General features: G+C 52.8%; 1 protein-coding gene across 2 annotated transcripts in view; it reads left to right on the top strand.

The window, feature by feature from the left end:
• The window catches only part of SUFU (SUFU negative regulator of hedgehog signaling), a 121,590-nt gene extending 106,542 nt beyond the window's left edge, over positions 1 to 15,048 (top strand). For both annotated transcript variants that reach the window (XM_055346342.1, XM_055346343.1), the window contains exons 10-12: positions 617 to 755; positions 9,369 to 9,437; positions 11,861 to 15,048. In XM_055346342.1, coding sequence (XP_055202317.1) covers positions 617 to 755; positions 9,369 to 9,437; positions 11,861 to 11,950 — 298 coding nt within the window. In that variant the 3' untranslated portion in view covers positions 11,951 to 15,048. The remainder of the gene's footprint in view (positions 1 to 616; positions 756 to 9,368; positions 9,438 to 11,860) is intronic.
• Positions 15,049 to 18,752: the final 3,704 nt, after the last annotated feature.

Below are 18,752 nucleotides of genomic sequence, written 5' to 3' on the forward strand. Positions count from 1 at the left end.
GATTAACAGTAACTTCTTTTGGCTCCCTCAGAGTGACCCCATTTGGCTTCAGCCATTGTTGTTGTTATTGTTATTGTTGTTGTTATTATTATTGTTGTTATTGGTTTGTTTTGAGGCGTGCTTGTGGCCTTGGGGCTAGCCATTTTAATCTTATGGGAGAGCCCAGGAGCTGGTGGACGACTCTGCCCTGGACACAGGGGTTGTGCTGTGAAGGTACTATGCCATCCTCCCAGGGGCTTGGGAAATATGTTTAGGAGATTTCACCCTCACCCTCGAAAGGGGGGACATGATCCCACTCTTAGTTCTGGGCATGACCTTGGGCACATTGCTAACTGCCCTCTCTGGCCTCAATTTCCTCACCAGGACATGAAGGAGGTGTACTCCACTCCCTTGCAGACCCTTTGAATGCTGATCTAATGTTTCTGCTAGCTTTGAGCACTTTGGAGGAATGACAGTAGAGAGCTTATGAGAGGCTTCCCTTGGAAGGTGCTGAAATGAACATGTTCAGTTACAGTCCCCTGTTGTTGGGCAGGTGGGCAGGCAGGAGGGCATTTGCTGGGCACCCTGTCCTTTGGCCGGGGCCTGCCACTCACTGTCTCTGTGTTCCCACCCCCAGGGGCAGACTCCTGCATGGACGGCACTTTACATATAAAAGTATCACAGGTGACATGGCCATCACATTCGTTTCCACGGGAGTGGAAGGCGCCTTTGCCACTGAGGAGCACCCTTACGCAGCCCATGGACCCTGGTTACAAGTGAGAAGGCTCATTTTCTTGTCCCTACCTTCTTTCTGTGGGCTCTTCCCGCACCCGCCTTCTCCCTCCCCTCCTTCTCCTCCCTCAGCAGCTCTTGGTGGCTCCCTTCCTGAGGGCCTAGCTATGGGAAGCCTTGTGGAGTGTGAATGCTGCTCCCTATCCCATCAGCTCTAGAGCACTTCCTGGCCTCTCCTCCCATCACTCAACACCAGGGATGACTCTCTAGGCCTTGGCCATTGGTTTTCCATGGAAATCCAGATTTGAGGGATGTGAGACTTTCTGCACCCTAAATAAACCAAAGTCCAGGAAACCAAGAGTGAACAGAATAGGAGGAAGTATGGAAGCCACTCTTAAGTGGCTCGGTGGAAATCCCACCAGAATTCCTAGAAAATGGGCATGTGGACCTGGACCAGGGCTGGGATGAACAGGCCTCAGCCGACAGAGCCTCCCCATTCTCTTCATCTAATGGCTTTCCTTTTCCTCCTAGTGGAAACGTTTTCTACACAGAAACCTGCTGGCTTGTCCAGAACACTCTGTGCTTCCTTTGCTCTTCTGGCTGGAGCACAGCTTCAGAGACACTGCCAAGTGGGGTGCTGGGGCCTGAGAGTCACAGGCCTCCTTCCAGCCCCCACCCTGTCCCAGGTCTCTAATGGGTACTTTGCTGGTCCAGCACACTCCCAGATATATTAGGGAAACAACACCCTTTTTTCTTTGTTGGCATTTGGGAGGAAGAACATCTACCTTACCTCTCTCAGGAGTATCCAGAAAGGGGATCTGTTCCTAATGCACAACTTGACTATGCCTTGTTTGTGGTGTGTGGAGGGGTGGTTATAGTAGAGGGGAAGGGAATTATGCTGATTTTGTGGGTTTAACCCAGTCTGGGGGGTCTGTGAAGCATACTTACTGGTAATGTGGGCGTGGGGGGGGCGTGTGTGTGTGTGTGTGTGTGTGTGTGTGTGTGTGTGTGAGAGAGAGAGAGAGAGAGAGAGAGCTTGCAGCTGAATTTTTCCTCCTTTGGGCCTCTTCCCTCCTCCCCCCACCCAAATACTAACCCTTAATTAAAACAAACAGCAAACAAAGGACACCAACCACACTCCTCAGACAGAACGAGGTAGAAATGGAAGCTAGTGCTTTAGGAATATTGTGTTCCATAAATTATCTTGCCTTTTTCCACTGTTGTTATTACATTGTTTCATAACAAAATTACTTTGAACCATAAAGTTATAAATACATTTTAAAAGTCCCACTTGGTAACATTAGAGTTCTGTCCATGTGGTGTTGGTAGTTACTGTAGCAAAAGCTCTGAAGTGTAACATTTGAAACTAGGACTGCACAAGTGGAAAGGACCTCCCCATCACCCCCAGCTATGTCCTCCAAAGCCAGGCTGCCTCCATGGAGAGGAGGAGGGCTGCCTCCTACCTGGGCAGAACTGACAAGGAAGGGGGAGGTAGGGCCCCAGCAGGAGAACCCAGCATCCCCTGAGAGCCGAGTTCACAGGTCATCATTCCCAGTAGGTGACTGTGCTCACAGGTCTCAGAAGTGTCCCTCAGGTAGCACTTATGTGTATTGAAGGTTCAAGAACATTTTCTTAGGAAAGTAGGGACCAGAGACTCTCCAAACTCAAGAAGAAATTCTCCCCTGTTACATCTTATATCTTCACCTCTGAACTTGTCCTTGGAGTCTTGCCATTCTTGGAATACCTTCCTACCCTGAGGAAGGGATGCTCACCATTTCCATTCTCAGCAGCCCAGGAGCCCTGGCCCCCAAAGGACTCAGCAGATGTGACATTGCCCCTCCGTGCCCCCAGAGTTCTGACCCCAACCCCAGTCCCAGGGCCCCTTATCCCAGAGCTACTGGTGTTGTGCTCCCAGGCCCATTCCCCTCACCCTTGGGCAGCCCCTCAGGCAACGAAGCACTGGGCATGGCCCCTCCCATGCACTGTTGCCCAGGGAACCAGAGCGGTGGGAACCAGCCGCTGCCTCGGCATGTTTCAATAAAGTTGCTGTGCTGGGAGCTGCTTAATCAAAGGCCTGTGTTATGGGCTCATTAGTGTGGTCCACCATGGGCCAGCTCACAGGGGAGCTCCCGGGAAGGCTGGCTGGGGCCCCACTCCCCAAGCATGCACCCTCAACTCACCGAGGGGTTTCTCAGGCCCTTTCCAGGGAGCTCTGGGAAACCCTCTGCCTCTGCCCCCAGCCAGTCCTCAGCCATGGAGCCAACACCCACAGCAGCCCTCCTCCCCACCCCCAAAGCAGTCAGCACTTTCTGCTTCTGACTGCCAGCCTGCCTTCCCCTTTAGGGTCTTGCCATTGTGGTTACAGGCAGCTCCCTAGCTTGTGGGAATCCAGGCTTATAATTACTTGGGGGCCTCTCAGGCTCCCTGTGGCGCTGCTGGTCTACCAGGAGTCTGCAGGACCTCATGGAGGCCTGGTGTCAGGCTCATCACTGAGGAAGGGCCACTCCACTGGACCAAGAAGGGTGCCAGGCCCCTCTGGAGGGGGTTCCCCAACATGCAGGGGACTGACCCTTTCCCCCCACAGGAGTCTCTCACTCACTCTCCCAAGAGCAGGGGTGTCTCCTTGGCCCCTGTGTGTACCAGGCCTGTTGGGGACAGAAGGAGTAGGAAGGAGCTGAATACAGCAGGCCCACATACATGAAGAGCTCCAGACTTCTGTTTTCTTGGCTGCTACTTGAACGCTCCCTGTTGATCCCAGCTGAATGAGGAGGGCCAGGATGACTTTCTTACATCAGCCTCAACAGCCTTGGAAGCCCTTGCGCCCAGCCCTGGCACTTTGTTCTGGCTACCAGCCCAGGCCTGTTATCTCTTGGGGAAAAGGCATGGCAGAGACACCCTGCACGAGAGAAGAGCGACAGAGGAGAGGCTGAAAGAAAAAGGTAGAGGGAATCGGGGACCTCACTGGAGCATGTGGAGTGGCCCCAAACAGGCCTGCGCACCTGCCTTCTCCTGGTCCTGCACCTCTCCTCCCCCCATCTCTCCAGCCCCAAGGAAGCCCAGGTCCCAGCATACGGAAAGGCAGGGCTGTCTGCAACCCCAGGGTGAACTCAGTGGACACTCCCTGCTTCCTGGAGGAGCTGGAAAGGCAGGAATCCTCCAATTCTATAGGCTTCGCAGTTTCCGGAGGTCAACACCTTGACTCCATCTGCCCTACCATCTGCTGTTTTCATCCTTGTGGAGTTTGGAAGGCCTGTCAGCCAACTCCAAAGCTTTGCAGGAGGGTCTTCAGATCCTGGGGGAGGCCTGCCAACATCCTTTCTTGCACACCTTCCCCCAGCATTCCATAGCCTGGTAGCTTTAACAAGCCTCTCTCCCTTGAGTCTGTCAACACTGGGCTGTTAGTCTTCTGAGCAGGAGCCCGTCCCAGACTGAGTCGTTCATCCGTCCCCAGCTAGGGTTGATCTGAAGTGGGAGAAGTCTGCCCCAGAGGTCACACCACCAAATATGAGAATATTTTTTTAAGCCCCGCAATGCTTTCTCAGCTGTGTGGTGTCTGACAATTCACCCAGGTGGCACCCCCATTCCCAGCCATTCCCAACCAGCCTTGATGGGAGGCTTTAGCTTGGGAGAAGATGCCCAGCTGCTGTCCTGAGTGGGCTCGCCACTCCAGGCCAAGTTTGGGAATCACTGCTGGGCTCTCATCCTAGCCTGGTGGCTGACTCACCACTGTCCTCTGGACAAGTCCCCACCTCCTCCTGTCCCCATCCACCCATTTGGACATTGTGTGGAAGACACTTGGCAGTCCCTAGCCCAGGCCCTGTGCAGATCCTCTCCAGCGCCTCTACTGATTCTCCTTCTACTGGTGAACCTGGCCACAACCTGTTCTCCCTAGAGACCCTTGCTTGGGCTGCCATGGAACCTCATTATCCAGGGTTACACCCAGATATGATTAAATCCCACCACTGTGCCTGGGGAGAAGACTGTAATGGCCCACTGTGCCCTCATCAGCCAGGCACCAGAGCAGGAGGAGTCTGAGCCTGCTCCTGGCCACCAGAGCCAACTTCTCACCACCCACTGAGAACAGGAAATGAATGTGTGCCACACACACCTCTGCTCCCAAGTCTGGGGGGTCTCCAAGCTGTTTTCTGGCTTTCGTCTGACCCATTGGAGTTGGGGGTACACAGACCGGACTGCATCCTCATCCTGCCTCCTCCTTGGCCATTGTGGGCACCAGAGCAGTTCCTTGGCAGGCCCTACCCTGTAAACAACACATTTCCGCCTCTGAAAGAAGGAAAGAGAAGGAAAAAGAAAGCCAAACTTGTCGGGAAGCAAGAACAACGTGTCAACACGAAGAGCAAACAGGGCCCCGGACAAAGTGTGGATTGTCATATCGAGGGGAAGGAGTGGGCATTGTCAGCGCTGTTTGCAGACTCAGAAATAGCACCAACCACAGACATTTGAATCAGATCTGCAGCAGCTGGGCTTCTGCCTGCAGCACGCAGAGCCTGCCCAGAGCAGGCACCACAAAAGATCACTTTTCGGGTTCCTTCTGGAACTTGCTGGGGCCTGGGGAATTGGGAGATGGTTGACAGCCCTCCCTCATCACTAACCAGCCTGGTTGTCCTAAGGCACCTGGTGTGAACACCTTGGAGAAGGCTGTTGGTCTGGATTCCAAGAGTGGAGGTTGAGGTGGGGAGCAGGGAGCCACTGTTCCCCTCACAGCTTGGCCAGTTACATGATGGTAAAGCTGCAGCCACCAACTCACCTCTGTTGGTTAAACCTGTGCCCAAACCCCCCCGCCCCCGTGTGTGTCTGAGTATTCTCCACTCCACGATTCCTGGGGTGCCTCAAAAATGCAGGTGCCTTGGCCTTGTCGGGGTATTCCGATTTAGAACGTCTGGATGACATCTCCATAGTTTCAGAAGATTCCCAGAGGAGTTAGCTGCTCTCTAGAGAGCCTCCTCCCTCTACAGGCTATTTGTGCACAAACATAAGCATTTTATGCCCAGCTCTTGGTGAGTGCAGACATTACTGAGTAGTATTGTCATTTTCCGTATTATTACTGTTATTTCTATTGCTGTTTTCTGGGCTAGAGTAACTGTTGCCTTATGTATGCATTTACTAAGCTGGCCTGTAAATGTGCCTTGCTGTTCCCACTTGGACATGATCTTTGGGTATGGTTTGCCTTCCTTTCCAAGTGGTCAATTTGGTTTTTGAGCAGCTGGGTGCCTTTGATGCTCAGGACTTCAGCCCTCTTGAGGTGAGCAGGGCTGTTCCTCTTGAGGAGGTGTGTGGCTGGTTGGGCTGGGATGACTGGTCCTCTCAGCCATTGGTAGAAGCCAAAGTCACCTTCACCTCCCCCATCAGAGGAAAGAGAAGAGTTAGTCCTGAGTATATAAGGCGTCTAGAATTGGGGTGTTTTCCCCAGGCCGGAAGAATGTATCCTATACCACAATGGGGTCAGATCACTGTTCTAAAGTCCAGGAGCCTTATCTCCTCTCAACACCTGCTCATTTGCAAAATGGGGGTGACAGTTACCTCCTCTGCAAGACCGCCAGGAGGGCTCACTGAAATGATGCCAGTCAAGCCCTTAGCCCAGTGCCTGGCACATGGAAGAATTAGTGCTTCTGCTGGTGGTGGTGTTACCATTACTACTGGCATCGTAACCATCCTGTTATTATTTGTGGCAGAACCAGGCAGCCCCATGGGGACACAGTGAGTTTCCAGCGCCTCAAGCCCCAGACTGCACAGGCTTTTCCCACAGTTGCATCACAACGGCGCGTCTGTTGCTCAGGAGAGCGCCCAGGAGCTGCTCCGTCACAGTTGTCTATCTCCAGTGTCCTGTTGATAAGATCTGTTAACATTCTCAGCTCCAGGTCTGAAATATACAAAGAACGGGCCTGTTTGTTCAATCCAAGCTTCTAAGGTTTAACTCCCAAAGGAAATTAAATTAGATGCCTGGAGCTATGACAGTCTGTCGTGTTTCTTTGCAGGGAATGTCACCCTTAATATCATGCAGATCTTGTGTATAATTTTCTCTGTTCAATTCTCTTAAAATGATGTGAAGTTTCCAGCAGGAACCAGCAAGTCACCAAAAGTGAAAATTGAGGAGCAACCAGGGTTTATCCACTTTTCTGGTCTTGCCATCCCCTCCCCCAGCTGAGTATAAAATGAGTCCACACACAGATGGTGTGCACTGGTGGTGGTTCTGCTAAAAGCCACCATAACATACCCTCTCTCCACTACCTATTCCAGACCTTTGTCAGAGGAACTGGCTTAGGACTGAGCTCAGCATTGGTGGGGTTGCCTTTCCCCTTGTTAAGTAACAGCTCTCTGGTGTCTCACTGGGTGGTCGCTGTCCCTGGGAACCCTCCCCTCTACCTCAGCCCCAGCACTACAGTCCCAGGCCTATTTACCTTTCTGGCAGAAAGTCCCTCCCTCTAAATTATTTGTGGGTTAGAAATCAGCCCAGCCTGGCCCGGACTGGAGCCATTGTAATATAATTGGGTTTTAGGTATGCTTGTGTTTGTGCTAGCATTTGCAGAGATGGCAACAAGCCCCGGAAATGCCAAAAATATGAATGTGACTTTTGTGCTACTCAAGCAGACTGGTGATAACTGGTAGGGAAACTCTGGACTTTGACGGGGGGGAGGGGGGGACAAAACCCTGGGGTAAGAGGAGTAGAGAGGGCTCTGGAAGTGGGAAGACTGGGGCATGATTGGAAGGAGCCACCTGGGGCACTTGGAGGAAGAAGGGGGGCGGTAGGGGCCACCTCAGGTGGGCATCTCCCTGGACTGACTTTGCCCATCTAAATCTGGTTTCTGTCCTCACTTGAGGCTTGAGCTCCTCAAACAGAAAAACCTTTGGTGAGATGGGAGCCAGTGGTCAGAGCTATTTTGTTGCTGACTATTGGCTTGTAGCCTGAGAAGGAGACATTCTTTGGCTCCCTGTCAACCAAGAAAGGGTGGATGTCCAGGTAGAGTATGGACTGCTCTCATGCCTGTGTCCCTGGGGCTCCATCCAGGGCCAGGCCTAGCAGAGGCGCCTAGGGAGTGCTGTGGAATTGAATGGATCGGTGGGCAGATGAGTGGAAGAGTAAATAAATGCATAAATGCTGTGTGGGGAAGAGCCCCAGATGTGGACACTATACCTCAGGCACTACTTTAGAGTCCAGACATGACTGGGATATGGTCTTATCTTAGCCACTCACAAACCATGTGACACTGGGCACATTACATAACCTGCCTATGCCTCAGTTTCCTCATCTGGGAGGAGACTAGAGGAGATAAGCTACATGAGCCATCAGCACAATGCCTAGTATATCGGCGGTTTCCTCACTCAGGCTTCTCATTCCTTGCTCGTACCTTCACCCCATCAGGTTCCTTCCCTTGGAGTCCTCCATCCTGTGGGGTCCCCAGAGACCCTGCTTGCTGCTCTTCTGCACCATTTCACTTAATCTCACAAGCTGACTGTATTTTAGATGTATAGATATTCCACTTACCAGAGTGGACAACTCCCAGGAGAACCTGAGGGGTATTTTCTCAAGTTCTTTATCCCCATCCTTCTAGAGGGCTTTCCCTCACTGGAGTCCCTCACCTTGGTCTTCATTGTCCTTCCCCCTCTGTGCCTCACCCAGGGCCTTCAGAGTTTGCTGGAGGAGGCAAACCAGAAGTTGGTGGAGCCACAGCCGGGGGAGGTGTAGAAGGATCTGGTGCCGAGGCCAGGAGGCCCCCTGGGCCAGCACAGGGAGGAGAAAGGTGGAGGGAAGAGGAAAGACATCCTCAGCCTGGGCCTGGTGTGAGCTTGGCCTGGCTCTGCAGAGCCAGCCTGGGCAGAGGAGCCATTGGGAAAATGGCCCATTGGGTTGAGGAATGCCCAAGAGGGGAGGGGTGGTGCCCACTAAATAGTGGGGCCATGAGGTGATGAGGCATCAGACTAGAACAGCGAAGTGGGACAGCTGGGAGGTGACCTGCAGAAGAGGGTTCTTGAAGTTTTGAAGAACTCAGTGGCTGAATGAGGTCAGCAGGGCAGGGGTTTGGGAGCTTCCGACCTGAGAAAGTGTGGATGCTACAGATGGAAAGAGGACTTGAGAGTCCCTTTCCTGTCTGTAAAAGGGGAGAGGTTGGTGCATAATCTCCACAAATTCTCCAGCTCAGACATTCTTGGATGTACCTTCCGGGGCATTTCCAGATTCCAGACATGGCTTGTATTCCAAATCCAAACAGATTCCTTTTGTCCTACCAAGTTGGGAGTAAGGGGGAGCATGTGAGCCCCGCTGGGCATGGGGCTCTTGCCTAGTGCCTGCTTCTCCATTGCCCCCTCTACTCACTGCAGCGTGCAAGAGGCGCAGACTGCTGGAACAGGGACTCATATCCCTTCTGGGGCCCAGCGATGCTCTCTTCCCACATCCCCCGCCTTGCTTCCCCATTGTCCTCTGACACCCTTCCTTCTCTGCCCTGGTCCTAGCCATATTGCAGGCAGGTGGAGGTGGGGGAGAACAATGACGGTCTGGGAGAGGCTTCGAGCACTTCTCTCTGTCCCTAAAACAGGCTCATATCTACTCCATGGCCAGAAGAAAGTGCTGTGGCTTGGCAGTTGACAAAAAGACCATATATTAAAAAATAATCATAAACGCTTGTCTTGTACCTTCTTCCCAGATTCTGTTGACTGAAGAGTTTGTAGAGAAAATGTTGGAGGACTTAGAAGATTTGACTTCTCCGGAGGAAGTAAGCCTGTTTCATTCTAACAGCGGCTTCCAATCCCCAGGAGCCCATGTGTGTCTTTCAGTCTGTCTGTCCCGGAGGTGTGGGGATGGGCCAGAAAGGAGATCCTGGGGATGTTAAACAGCTTATTTCTGGCTTCCCACCACCCCCTGCCCCACCCTGTTATAAGGACACTCAGCAAATTGTCTGAATTGGCGGCTCCTGAGAACCTCACTGAGGAGGCAGCCAGGGCCCTCAGGCTGGTAGTTCTTCCCCAGCCCCTGCTGTTCCCTGGCAGGTTCTGAACAGAAAGCCCACGCCTGCTGCCAGAGAACATTCCACTGGGGAGTTCTGGTGGGCAGTAAGGGACTCCTGCTCTTGCCTCAGGCCACCCAGGAGTCAGTCTCCTTCCTCCCTTCTCCAGCCATGAGCTCTCCCCTCTGGGTCTGCCTCTTCCAGGCGGAGATGCTGGCAGGCCAGGTGGGGGCTTGTGCCTTCCTTGGCTACTCATCTGGGGTGCAGGAATGGAGCCCATAATCCCCTTTGTTTTTCTTCCTTGTTCCTGGCATCCTCATTTGCAGGGACTTACCTCATTCTGGAAAGTCCCTTCCCCTCCCCCAGCCTCCTACAGCACCCCAGTGGGATCTGAGCCTTCCTGGCCTCAATGCCCCATAGGTTAGTGGAACATTAGCAACCTAGCCAGGCCTCTGGAGAGCTCTTCTGGGCCCTCCCCTGCCTGTTGTGGCAGAGACAGACAGACCCTTCCATTGCCCTTTCTGCCGGGAAGTGTGTCTGGGGGAGTACACACAGGGGCCAGCCTTTTAAGCCAGAAGGAGGCCATGTAGGAGCTAGCTTTCATCCAGGGCTGGAGCTTACAGCTGCCAGTGCTCCCAGGGCCACATGGGCCATCACATGGTGGCCTCTGACATCAACCAGGTGGAGGAGAGGACACAGGGTGAGACTACCCTATCCAGGTCTCCAGGTGGACAGCAACTCCTCAGAGCCTGAGGTCACCTCAATCCTCTGGGATGTGGCTTCAGAAGTTCACTCAAATTTATACATTCCAAAGTCACCAAGTACCCGATCCATGCCAGCCAATCAACCCCCTCGAGTCACTGATCCCTGAGGCCTGGCTTCTATTCAGTCAGACCAGAGCCAGCTGCCCAGGAGTGCTTCCGGAGAGGCCATGTCGCACTGGGATGGTGCTGCGCCAGACCGCTGCTTTGAGCTTGGGTGTTGAGGTAGGAGGGGGACAGTCCAGGCAGGAGGGACAGGAGCCAGGGGGAGCTTAGGAAAGTAGGTCACTAAAAATGACTTTTTTTTTTTTTTTTTTTTTTTGCTTCTCTGTCCAGAGGCTGTCCCCACACCCTGCCTCACTCTCCACTTTGGTCCTGGCTTGGAGAAGTTCCCCTTCAGAGGGAGGGAGAGGGAGCCAACCAGGAAGCATCAGGCCTGTCCACTTCCAGCTCCAGCTCTAGGCAGGCTGAGGGCCCTGTTCTTCCCTCCTTTCCAGTCTGGCCTGACTTCTCACCTCGCCCTGAGGCAGTAGGGGTCATAAGAGGCAGACCCTGTTTTCAAGTCAGTGAGCATCTCGTGAGCGTGAGCGCACCAGCTGTGTGCCAGACCACATGCAAGGTCCTTGAATACAGAGGAAATAAGATCTAGCAGCCTCTTTCCCCCACCCCACACCAAAGGCTGAGACACAGAACTGTAAGCAAATCAGTGATCCCTGGACTGGAGTAGGAAGAATGTGGGCTTTCCCCGGCCCCCACTGGCACCATGCTCAGGCTGGGGACCCTCGGGAACAGATGAGCTTGAACAAAGGGGAGCAGGATGGGGGCACACCAGGCCCAAGAAATCACTTTCAGCCACCCTTGTCTGGCCCCTCTTCCCCAACTGAGGCCGAGCCAGGGCCTCCTTCCCTTTGGACCCTTTGGCAAAGGCCACAGAGGGCGGGTTCCGGGGTCCTTCGGCACCAGCCTCTGCAAGAAAAGCCATGGCAGAGCCTGGACCACAGAGTTCCAGACCTCAAGCCACTTCCCTCTAGCATCTGCACCCTCCTCCCTGCCCCCCAGCCCCCAGCCCCAGGGCCTCAGGGAGCAGATTCCTTACATGCTTGTGGCCGGAGGCAGAACCAAGGAAGTGAGTTGGAGGGAGGTCAGCACAGTCAAGAAAGAGTTAGAAAACATGCCTCCTCCAACCCCAGTTAATTATTGGCAGGGCCAGGAGAAAGAAGGGGTCACGGAACTCCAGCAGCTTAACCCCAGCCACCCACCTGGGAATAGCATTTGCAATCGAAGCCAGGCACCATTGGCCTCCCTTGCCCCTAGCACCTGGGGGACAGCACATAGGTGAGGGCTCTGGGATCTCTTTAGGCAACTTGGAAAGAAGGCAGTGAGTTCTGCTAACTGTGTACACTCTGGCTCTGTGCTTGCTCCCTTCCATAGTTCAAACTTCCCAAAGAGTACAGCTGGCCTGAAAAGAAGCTGAAAGTCTCCATTCTGCCTGATGTGGTGTTCGACAGTCCACTGCACTAGCCTGAGTTGGGCCCTGCAGGGGCCAAGGGAGAGCCCAGCTGCTTCCAGTGTAACAACTGCGTAAAAGAGATTCCCGCAAATAAAAGGACATGTATGAGGAAGATTGCGCAGCCACCGCACCTGCCTCACCTGCAGCTCAGGGGCTTCACCCCCGCAGCCGGCCAAGCCCTCTGGGCTGGGAGTGGGCAAACGCAAACCTTCCCCTCCTGCTGCTGCCATAGGTTGTGGTTTGAGATTTGACTCTGGACCTTTGATGTGACCGTAGGTGGAGACAGGCCTCATTCTCACCTATCCCCTGCCACGCAGTCCGGCAGGAGGGAGTGGAACGGCCGGTGCACACACTGCCCAGCTCTCTTCTGGGAAGCCTTTGCTAGGCCAGCTCCTCTGGCCACGGAACAATCCCTCCGATCCTGTTTGGTTTTCTTCCTCCTTATTTTATTTTGTAGAAACCGGATGGTATTTTATTGGTCTTCAAAGATGTCCAGAAGCCGTGTATATAATGTTTTTTAAACAGAACTTTATTCCCAGATGAACTTTCTCATTCTCTCAGACAAGGGCCTGGGGCTGTCTCCCCATGAGCCACCACCAGAGATGGTGCCAGTGTTTGCCTGCCAGCCCAGAGCCCCAGAGGAGCCAGCTTCACAGGCTTTTCTTCCCAGCTGGGCCTGGTGGAGTCTGGGGAAGGGGGGAGAGCTGAGATGCGTCCCGGTGCAGTCTTCAGCCCAGTTTAGCTGGGGCTAAGAGGAGGTGCTGCTGGTTCTCAAATGGACTAGGCCCCCTGGCAAAGTTCAAGGACCACCATGGTCTCAGAGACTTGGTAACCCCAGCCTCCTCTTCCAGGCCTTGTCCACCCATCCAGGTCTACCTGAGAGAGGGTGAGGCCCAGCACCACGTAGACCATCCCCACCTGCCATTCAGGGGCTAGGTCTCCAGCTCCTGTCCTGTTCCCTCCTACCCTAGGCCTCCCAGCCTCCAGGCTGCAAGACTCTGGCATATTAAAAATGGAAAAAACCAACCTCTCACCATGTCCTTCACTTTGATTTTGCAAACACTGCACTGTGTTGCCCTCATCCTCCCTGCGTCCATTCGTTTCTTGTCTTTCATGCCCCATTTCATTCCCTGGGCCTCTTTTCCTGCATCCTGGTCTCATAGTCCCATGCCCCACTATTGCAGATCTCATGGTCTTCCTCCCAGAAATAGACCTATCTCTGGCCTGTGGGTTTGGGGCTCCTCTTGGGTTGTCTCCCACCACTGTCTGACCTGAATCAACAATTCCCTTTTGGGCCCTCTCACCCCTGACTCTAGGGACTGCTATTTCAAGATCTCCCTTCAGGCCTTTCCAAAACAAAGTCCTTTGGTCTGTCAGGGGGCTCAGAGGACCAGACACTGCCCTGTCTGCACCTGCCACCCACATGGGCACCACAACAGTGCCATAGGTGGCCCCTGGGGTACAAGACCCCTCTGATGAGAGACTCAGCCAAAGAGCTGCCTCCAGTGGTCATGAGGGCAGTGGCCAGGCTCTCCAGGGAGCAAGATTTGGACTTTCAAAGGGCTACAAGGCCCTGGCTGCTTCTCTGTACACACTCTCAGGGCTACCCAGTTAACTCCATCAAACTCAGAGCTTCAAGGTGGATCATCCTGGAATAATGGGAGAGAGAGGCTCTAGGCCTCCACCAATGAAGATGGAAGCTCCTCTGGAACTGATGTTGGCAGTAGCTGTGCCTTCTGCTCCAAGGACTTTTCCAAAAGGACATTTTCTGGCCTTTGCCCATCACAACATCCCTGCTTTTGAAGCTCTTATCATTTAATGTTTCATGGCCAGAGAGGTGCCATTAGCTTGTGTCCTTTCCATGCCACCCTGATTTGCCTCTCCGCAAATTCTTTCTGGGGACCTGCCTCTGCCTGCCTGCTTTGGCTGGTGGGGAGGAGGTATTTTCTGAACTAAGTGTTGTCATCAGTATGGGAGGCAGGCAGGAAGCAGGTGAGCTCTGAGACTGTGAGTCCATGAAACCTGTGGCCCCTTCCTGTCCTATGACGTCAGGAACCTCCAAGGTCCAGCTGGGGCCAGGCCTCTGTCTCATTTCCCTACGGTGCATTGGCTCTGGAGGAGTAGCAGAGCATCCACCATCTCTGACCAGGCCTTCTAGAGGTTCCTCTGGGAGGGGGCTCTGCTGGCTGGCAAGAGGGGACCCTCACTGAGGACCAAGTGAGGCTTACCGTGTAGCATGCCCAGCATGGCCTTTGGCATAGAGTGAGTACTCACTAAATGTACCACTTCTCTCCCTCCCTGCAGCTCTTCAGGAGCCCTGACATACTGAGCTGGGGAGGTGAGAAGTCTCCTTCTCTAAATCTGCCTCTCTCCCTTGTGGCTTGCCCGGTCCTACCCCCCTCCTTCTGAGTCCCTCTGGCTAAAGCTTCTGAGAGGAAGGGGCTCCCCCATGCAGTTGGCCTGCCACCTACATATGGCAGACTCTTGGACTCCTCAGATCCAGGGTGGACTGCAAGAGGGCTGCAGACCCAGCTGTCATTCTGAGGGGTAGTGTCTCATGCAAGGTCTCAGGTCTGGCCAGGGAGCAGGTGCCTCTTCCTGCCCTTCTCTTCCTCTTCCAAAGGCCAGGCTTCAGGGAAGGGACTAGGAAGCCTCAGAAGAGTCTAAAGGGCTAGAGCATTTTAAAAAATGCACAGAGGGTCTTGGGACTGAGTTTTGAGATTGAGTTGAGAGCAGGGGAAAAAATTACGAAGGTCGATGCCCCTATGGGGCAAACCAGCAGAGAACTCCCTTGACTGTATTTTTTTATCCAGTTGTTTTCCTCTCTGGCTTCCAGGTCCTCCATGCCAGGTGAGGTACCTGGGTCCCTGTTACAAGTCAGGAACCCTATAGAGAGAGCCTTCCTTTTGTACAAGTACCTGAATGCTGCAATGAGCAGACTTTTATAAAATTTTATATTAGTTTCTAATGTCGACAGTGACTCGGTTCCTGGGGGCTGCACCCAGCCTGGGACTTTTGTAAGAATTTTTGGGTGACTCACTTAGATGTTGTTTCCTTCTTGCTCCCTCTTCCTCTGTGTAATCTAAGTGCATTAAACATATTTGCAGAAGTTTGGATCTTGTGCTCCTTTTTGGATGCCTGGAGTAGGGGAGTGGCAAGCCTGAGGCCTGGCTGAGGGGGTGGGTTTGGATTCAGCCACTTAGAAAGAAGCCAGGGTGGGGAAAGGTCCCCAAAGACTCTTGTTGGGAGTGAAGGGGGTGCCAAGGAGCAGGATCACACAGCTGGTGACTCTAGAGTCATGCAGAAATGACTTTGCAGAGACAGGCTCCCTTTCACTGGTCTTAAATTCCTCTAAGGTCATGGGGTGTGGGAGCAAGGAACAGGTCTGGGGAGAGGAGTGGGTGGGTCAAGACCCTCTTTATTCCTCTTCTCTCTTCTCAAAAAGCCCTTTCCCCTTGAGAAGATGGGCCTTCCTTCCCTCTAGTTTTAGGGTTCTTATGTCCCTTCCAGCTCAGGTCAGGTGATGGCCACTCCCCTCAACATAGAAATTCAACCTCCTAACCCATGACCTGGTAGTGGTGGGATGGACAGGCAGCTTCAGAACCGTCACACCCACTGGGTGACACACAAGCCAGCCTTCCCTTCCTGTGAGCCCCTCTGGGCCAAGGCCTTGGTGAGGAGGTAGTAGATCACCCAGCTCCTGTCTCTCTGGGGCCTGACATGGCACAACAGAGCCCAGTCCCCATGAGGAGAAGGCAACAGCCTGGGATCTTAGAGGCAGGCAAGAGGATGTCCTCACCCAGAAAGGGTTCCCAGAACCCACAGACCTCTAGACCTCCCCGAGTTCTTACCCTCCGTGCTAGGCCTGGTTGTCTGTCTTGGAGAACAGCAGGGCCTTTTCTCCTAGTCCTCAGGATGGACTGTAGCATCCAGGGTGTTCTGCTGGGGCTAGTGGCAGAAGTCCTGGGGGTATCATGAGAAGGGAGGGGGAGGAGGGTGTCAGTTCTTATGAAGGCACTCTGTCCTCTTTGAGAACCAGCTGTAGCTGGGGGATTTTCCCCAGGCAGAGGTCAGTACTCCTTCCCCTGTGACCTCCTACTGAACTGTGGCTGGCCCCTGGAGCAGTGGGGCAGGTCCTGTGGGGGGGGGGGGCAGTCACTCTGGCAGGCAAAGCAAGGGAACTAGGAGGATTTGGAGCCAGACTGACAATCACAGAATGGCCTGGGCCACACCCCTTCCCCTTTTCTTTTCCCCTTGGAGATTGGGGGGCAGGGTGGAGGGAAGGGCTTATTATCTAATCCTCCTCATCTGACCAGCCTAGAAAGACCCAGGGGCAGAGTGAAGCTCCTGCCCCAGAGAGTACAGAATAGCAAGATTCTGTGTTTAGGTGGCTCCAAGAGACAGGACTAGGCTGAGGTTATTTCTGGAAAAAGGCTCCTGGGCCTATAGCAGAGACCCCACCCTAGGTTTAGGGAGGGAAGAAATCTGCCATGTGATGTCATGTTGCCTCCAAAAGGCCTGTACATTCCTCCAGGCATCTGCTCTGCCCCATGTGGGGTGGGAGAGTGTCAGGGCCCTGGGTGAGGAGAACCCACAGGCTCCAGAGCCATGGATCTAGGGAGCCTAAGAGATTTGCCAAACTGGCCTAACCAGAAGGAGAATGCAGCTGGAAGTGAGTCAGCCCAGCCTGCCAGGCACTGAGGCAGCTGCAGGCTGCATCAAAGAGGTGGGGAAGCCAGGGTGGGGGTGAGGAAGTGCTGTGCTAGGCCAGGGAAGGGAGAGATTTGTCACAAAAGGCATGGGGGAGGCAGGTCAGGATGTGGTCTGGGAGGAGCAACCATCTCCAGGCCCCTTCTGTGGGAGCACCATGGGACTGACCCAGTCCCCTCCTCTCCTCCTTGCTGCCAGGAAGTCTTGGGGAGGGAGCTAAGGACAGGATGGGGGAAGGGGCAAGATGCCTGCTGGTGGGTATCCACAGTCTGCATTCATTCACTCCTTCTTTCAACAAGTGCATGCCAGGCCCTCTGCTATATGCTGGGAGACTTAAGGAGTATGTAGTGCAGTGGGGAAATGAGACAACGAAACAATTGTAAGGAAAAGCCACAGAAGAGAAAGGCAGTCAGCTGCCTTCTATCCTACCCTAACCCCACCACTTGTCAGTGTGACCTTAGGCAGGTTTTTTCGTCTGCAAACAGATACTCACTTCACAGAGTTTTGGGAGGATTATATGAGATAATATGCCTGAGATGCCCGGCACATGGTAATTGCTCAGTTAGTGGTAACCCCTATTAAAGGGCAATGCTATGGACATAGAAAAAGTACCCAACCCAACTGGGGAGGTTAAAACCAGCTTCCTGAAAGAAGTGACATCTAAGTCAAAACGGAAGGATACTAGAAGGGTAAAAGAAGAAAGGCTTTATTATCAAAAGCCCTCCAGGCAGACAGAACAACAAGGGCAAAAGCCCCCAAACTCTTGGGATTTGTAGAGCTCAACTTGCTTAAGGTTTAAGGCATGAAGCTTTCATTTGAGGACCATTCCCCTGCCTGTTGGATGGAAAATATTCTGAAAGAGAGCAAGATTAGAGGCAAGGACCTGGCAGGCCTAGGTTAAGGTGGAAGCAGTAGGGACAGAGAATGACACTCATTCATTGATTCAACAAATATTTATTGAGCACCTACTATGTTATAGGTCCCATTCTAGGCACCAGAGATAACATTATTAAAGAAAATTCCTCCTTTCACAGATCTTATGTTTTCGTGATGGGAGATAGATAATATTTGTTTAAAATAGAATACATAGTACATGGATATATGTACTATGGAGAAAAAATAAAGCAGAGGAGGAGAGAGAGGGATACGGTGGGGTGTGTTTTTAAATACAGAAGTCAGGGAAGGCCTTGCTGCATAGGTGACATTTGAGCAAAGGATCTCAATGACAAGACGAAGTGTGCAATAGGGACATCTGGAGGAAGAATGATCCAGGCAAAGTGAAGAGCAACTGCAAAGACCCTGGGGGTAGGAGAGACACACCAGGTGTATTGGAACAAAAGCAGAAGCCAGTGTGGCTGGAGCAGAATAAAAGAAGGGGAATAACAGGAGATCATTTGTACAGAGGGCAGCTTGTATAGGGCCTTGCAGGCAATTAGAAAACTTTGACTTTAATTCTGGTTGAAGTTGGGAAGCCATTGGGAGATTCTGAACAGAAGAGTAACACAATTTGACATTTTTAAAAAAGATTTTAAAATTTATTTTAGAGAGAAAGTGAGCAGGGGGAGGGGCAGAGGGAGAGAATCTCAGGCAGATTCCTGGCTGAGCGGAAGCCCTAGGAGCCACTTGATCCCATGACCCTGACATCATGACCTGAGCCCAAATCAAGAGTCAGACACTTAACCAACTGAGCCACGTCAGTGCCCCACATTCTGGCATATTTTTAAAAGATTTCTCTGGCTACTATATTGAGAAATGACTGGGGAGGTAAGGGTAGATGCAGAGAAACTGGTTAAGATCTACTGAAATGGGGATCCCTGGGTGGCGCAGCGGTTTGGCGCCTGCCTTTGGCCCAGGGCGCGATCTTGGAGACCCAGGATCGAATCCCACGTCGGGCTCCCGGTGCATGGAGCCTGCTTCTCCCTCTGCCTATGTCTCTGCCTCTCTCTCTCTCTCTCTCTCTCTGTGACTCTCTCTCTGCCTCTCTCTCTTTCTCTCTCTCTCTCTGTGACTATCATAAATAAATAAAAAAAAATTAAAAAAAAAAAGATCTACTGAAATAATCCAGGCTAGAGATACAGTGAGGAAATGGGAATGTTAAGAAGT

The sequence above is a fragment of the Nyctereutes procyonoides genome, unplaced genomic scaffold (genome assembly GCF_905146905.1).
Source record: "Nyctereutes procyonoides isolate TBG_1078 unplaced genomic scaffold, NYPRO_anot_genome, whole genome shotgun sequence".
Taxonomy (NCBI): Eukaryota; Metazoa; Chordata; class Mammalia; order Carnivora; family Canidae; genus Nyctereutes; species Nyctereutes procyonoides.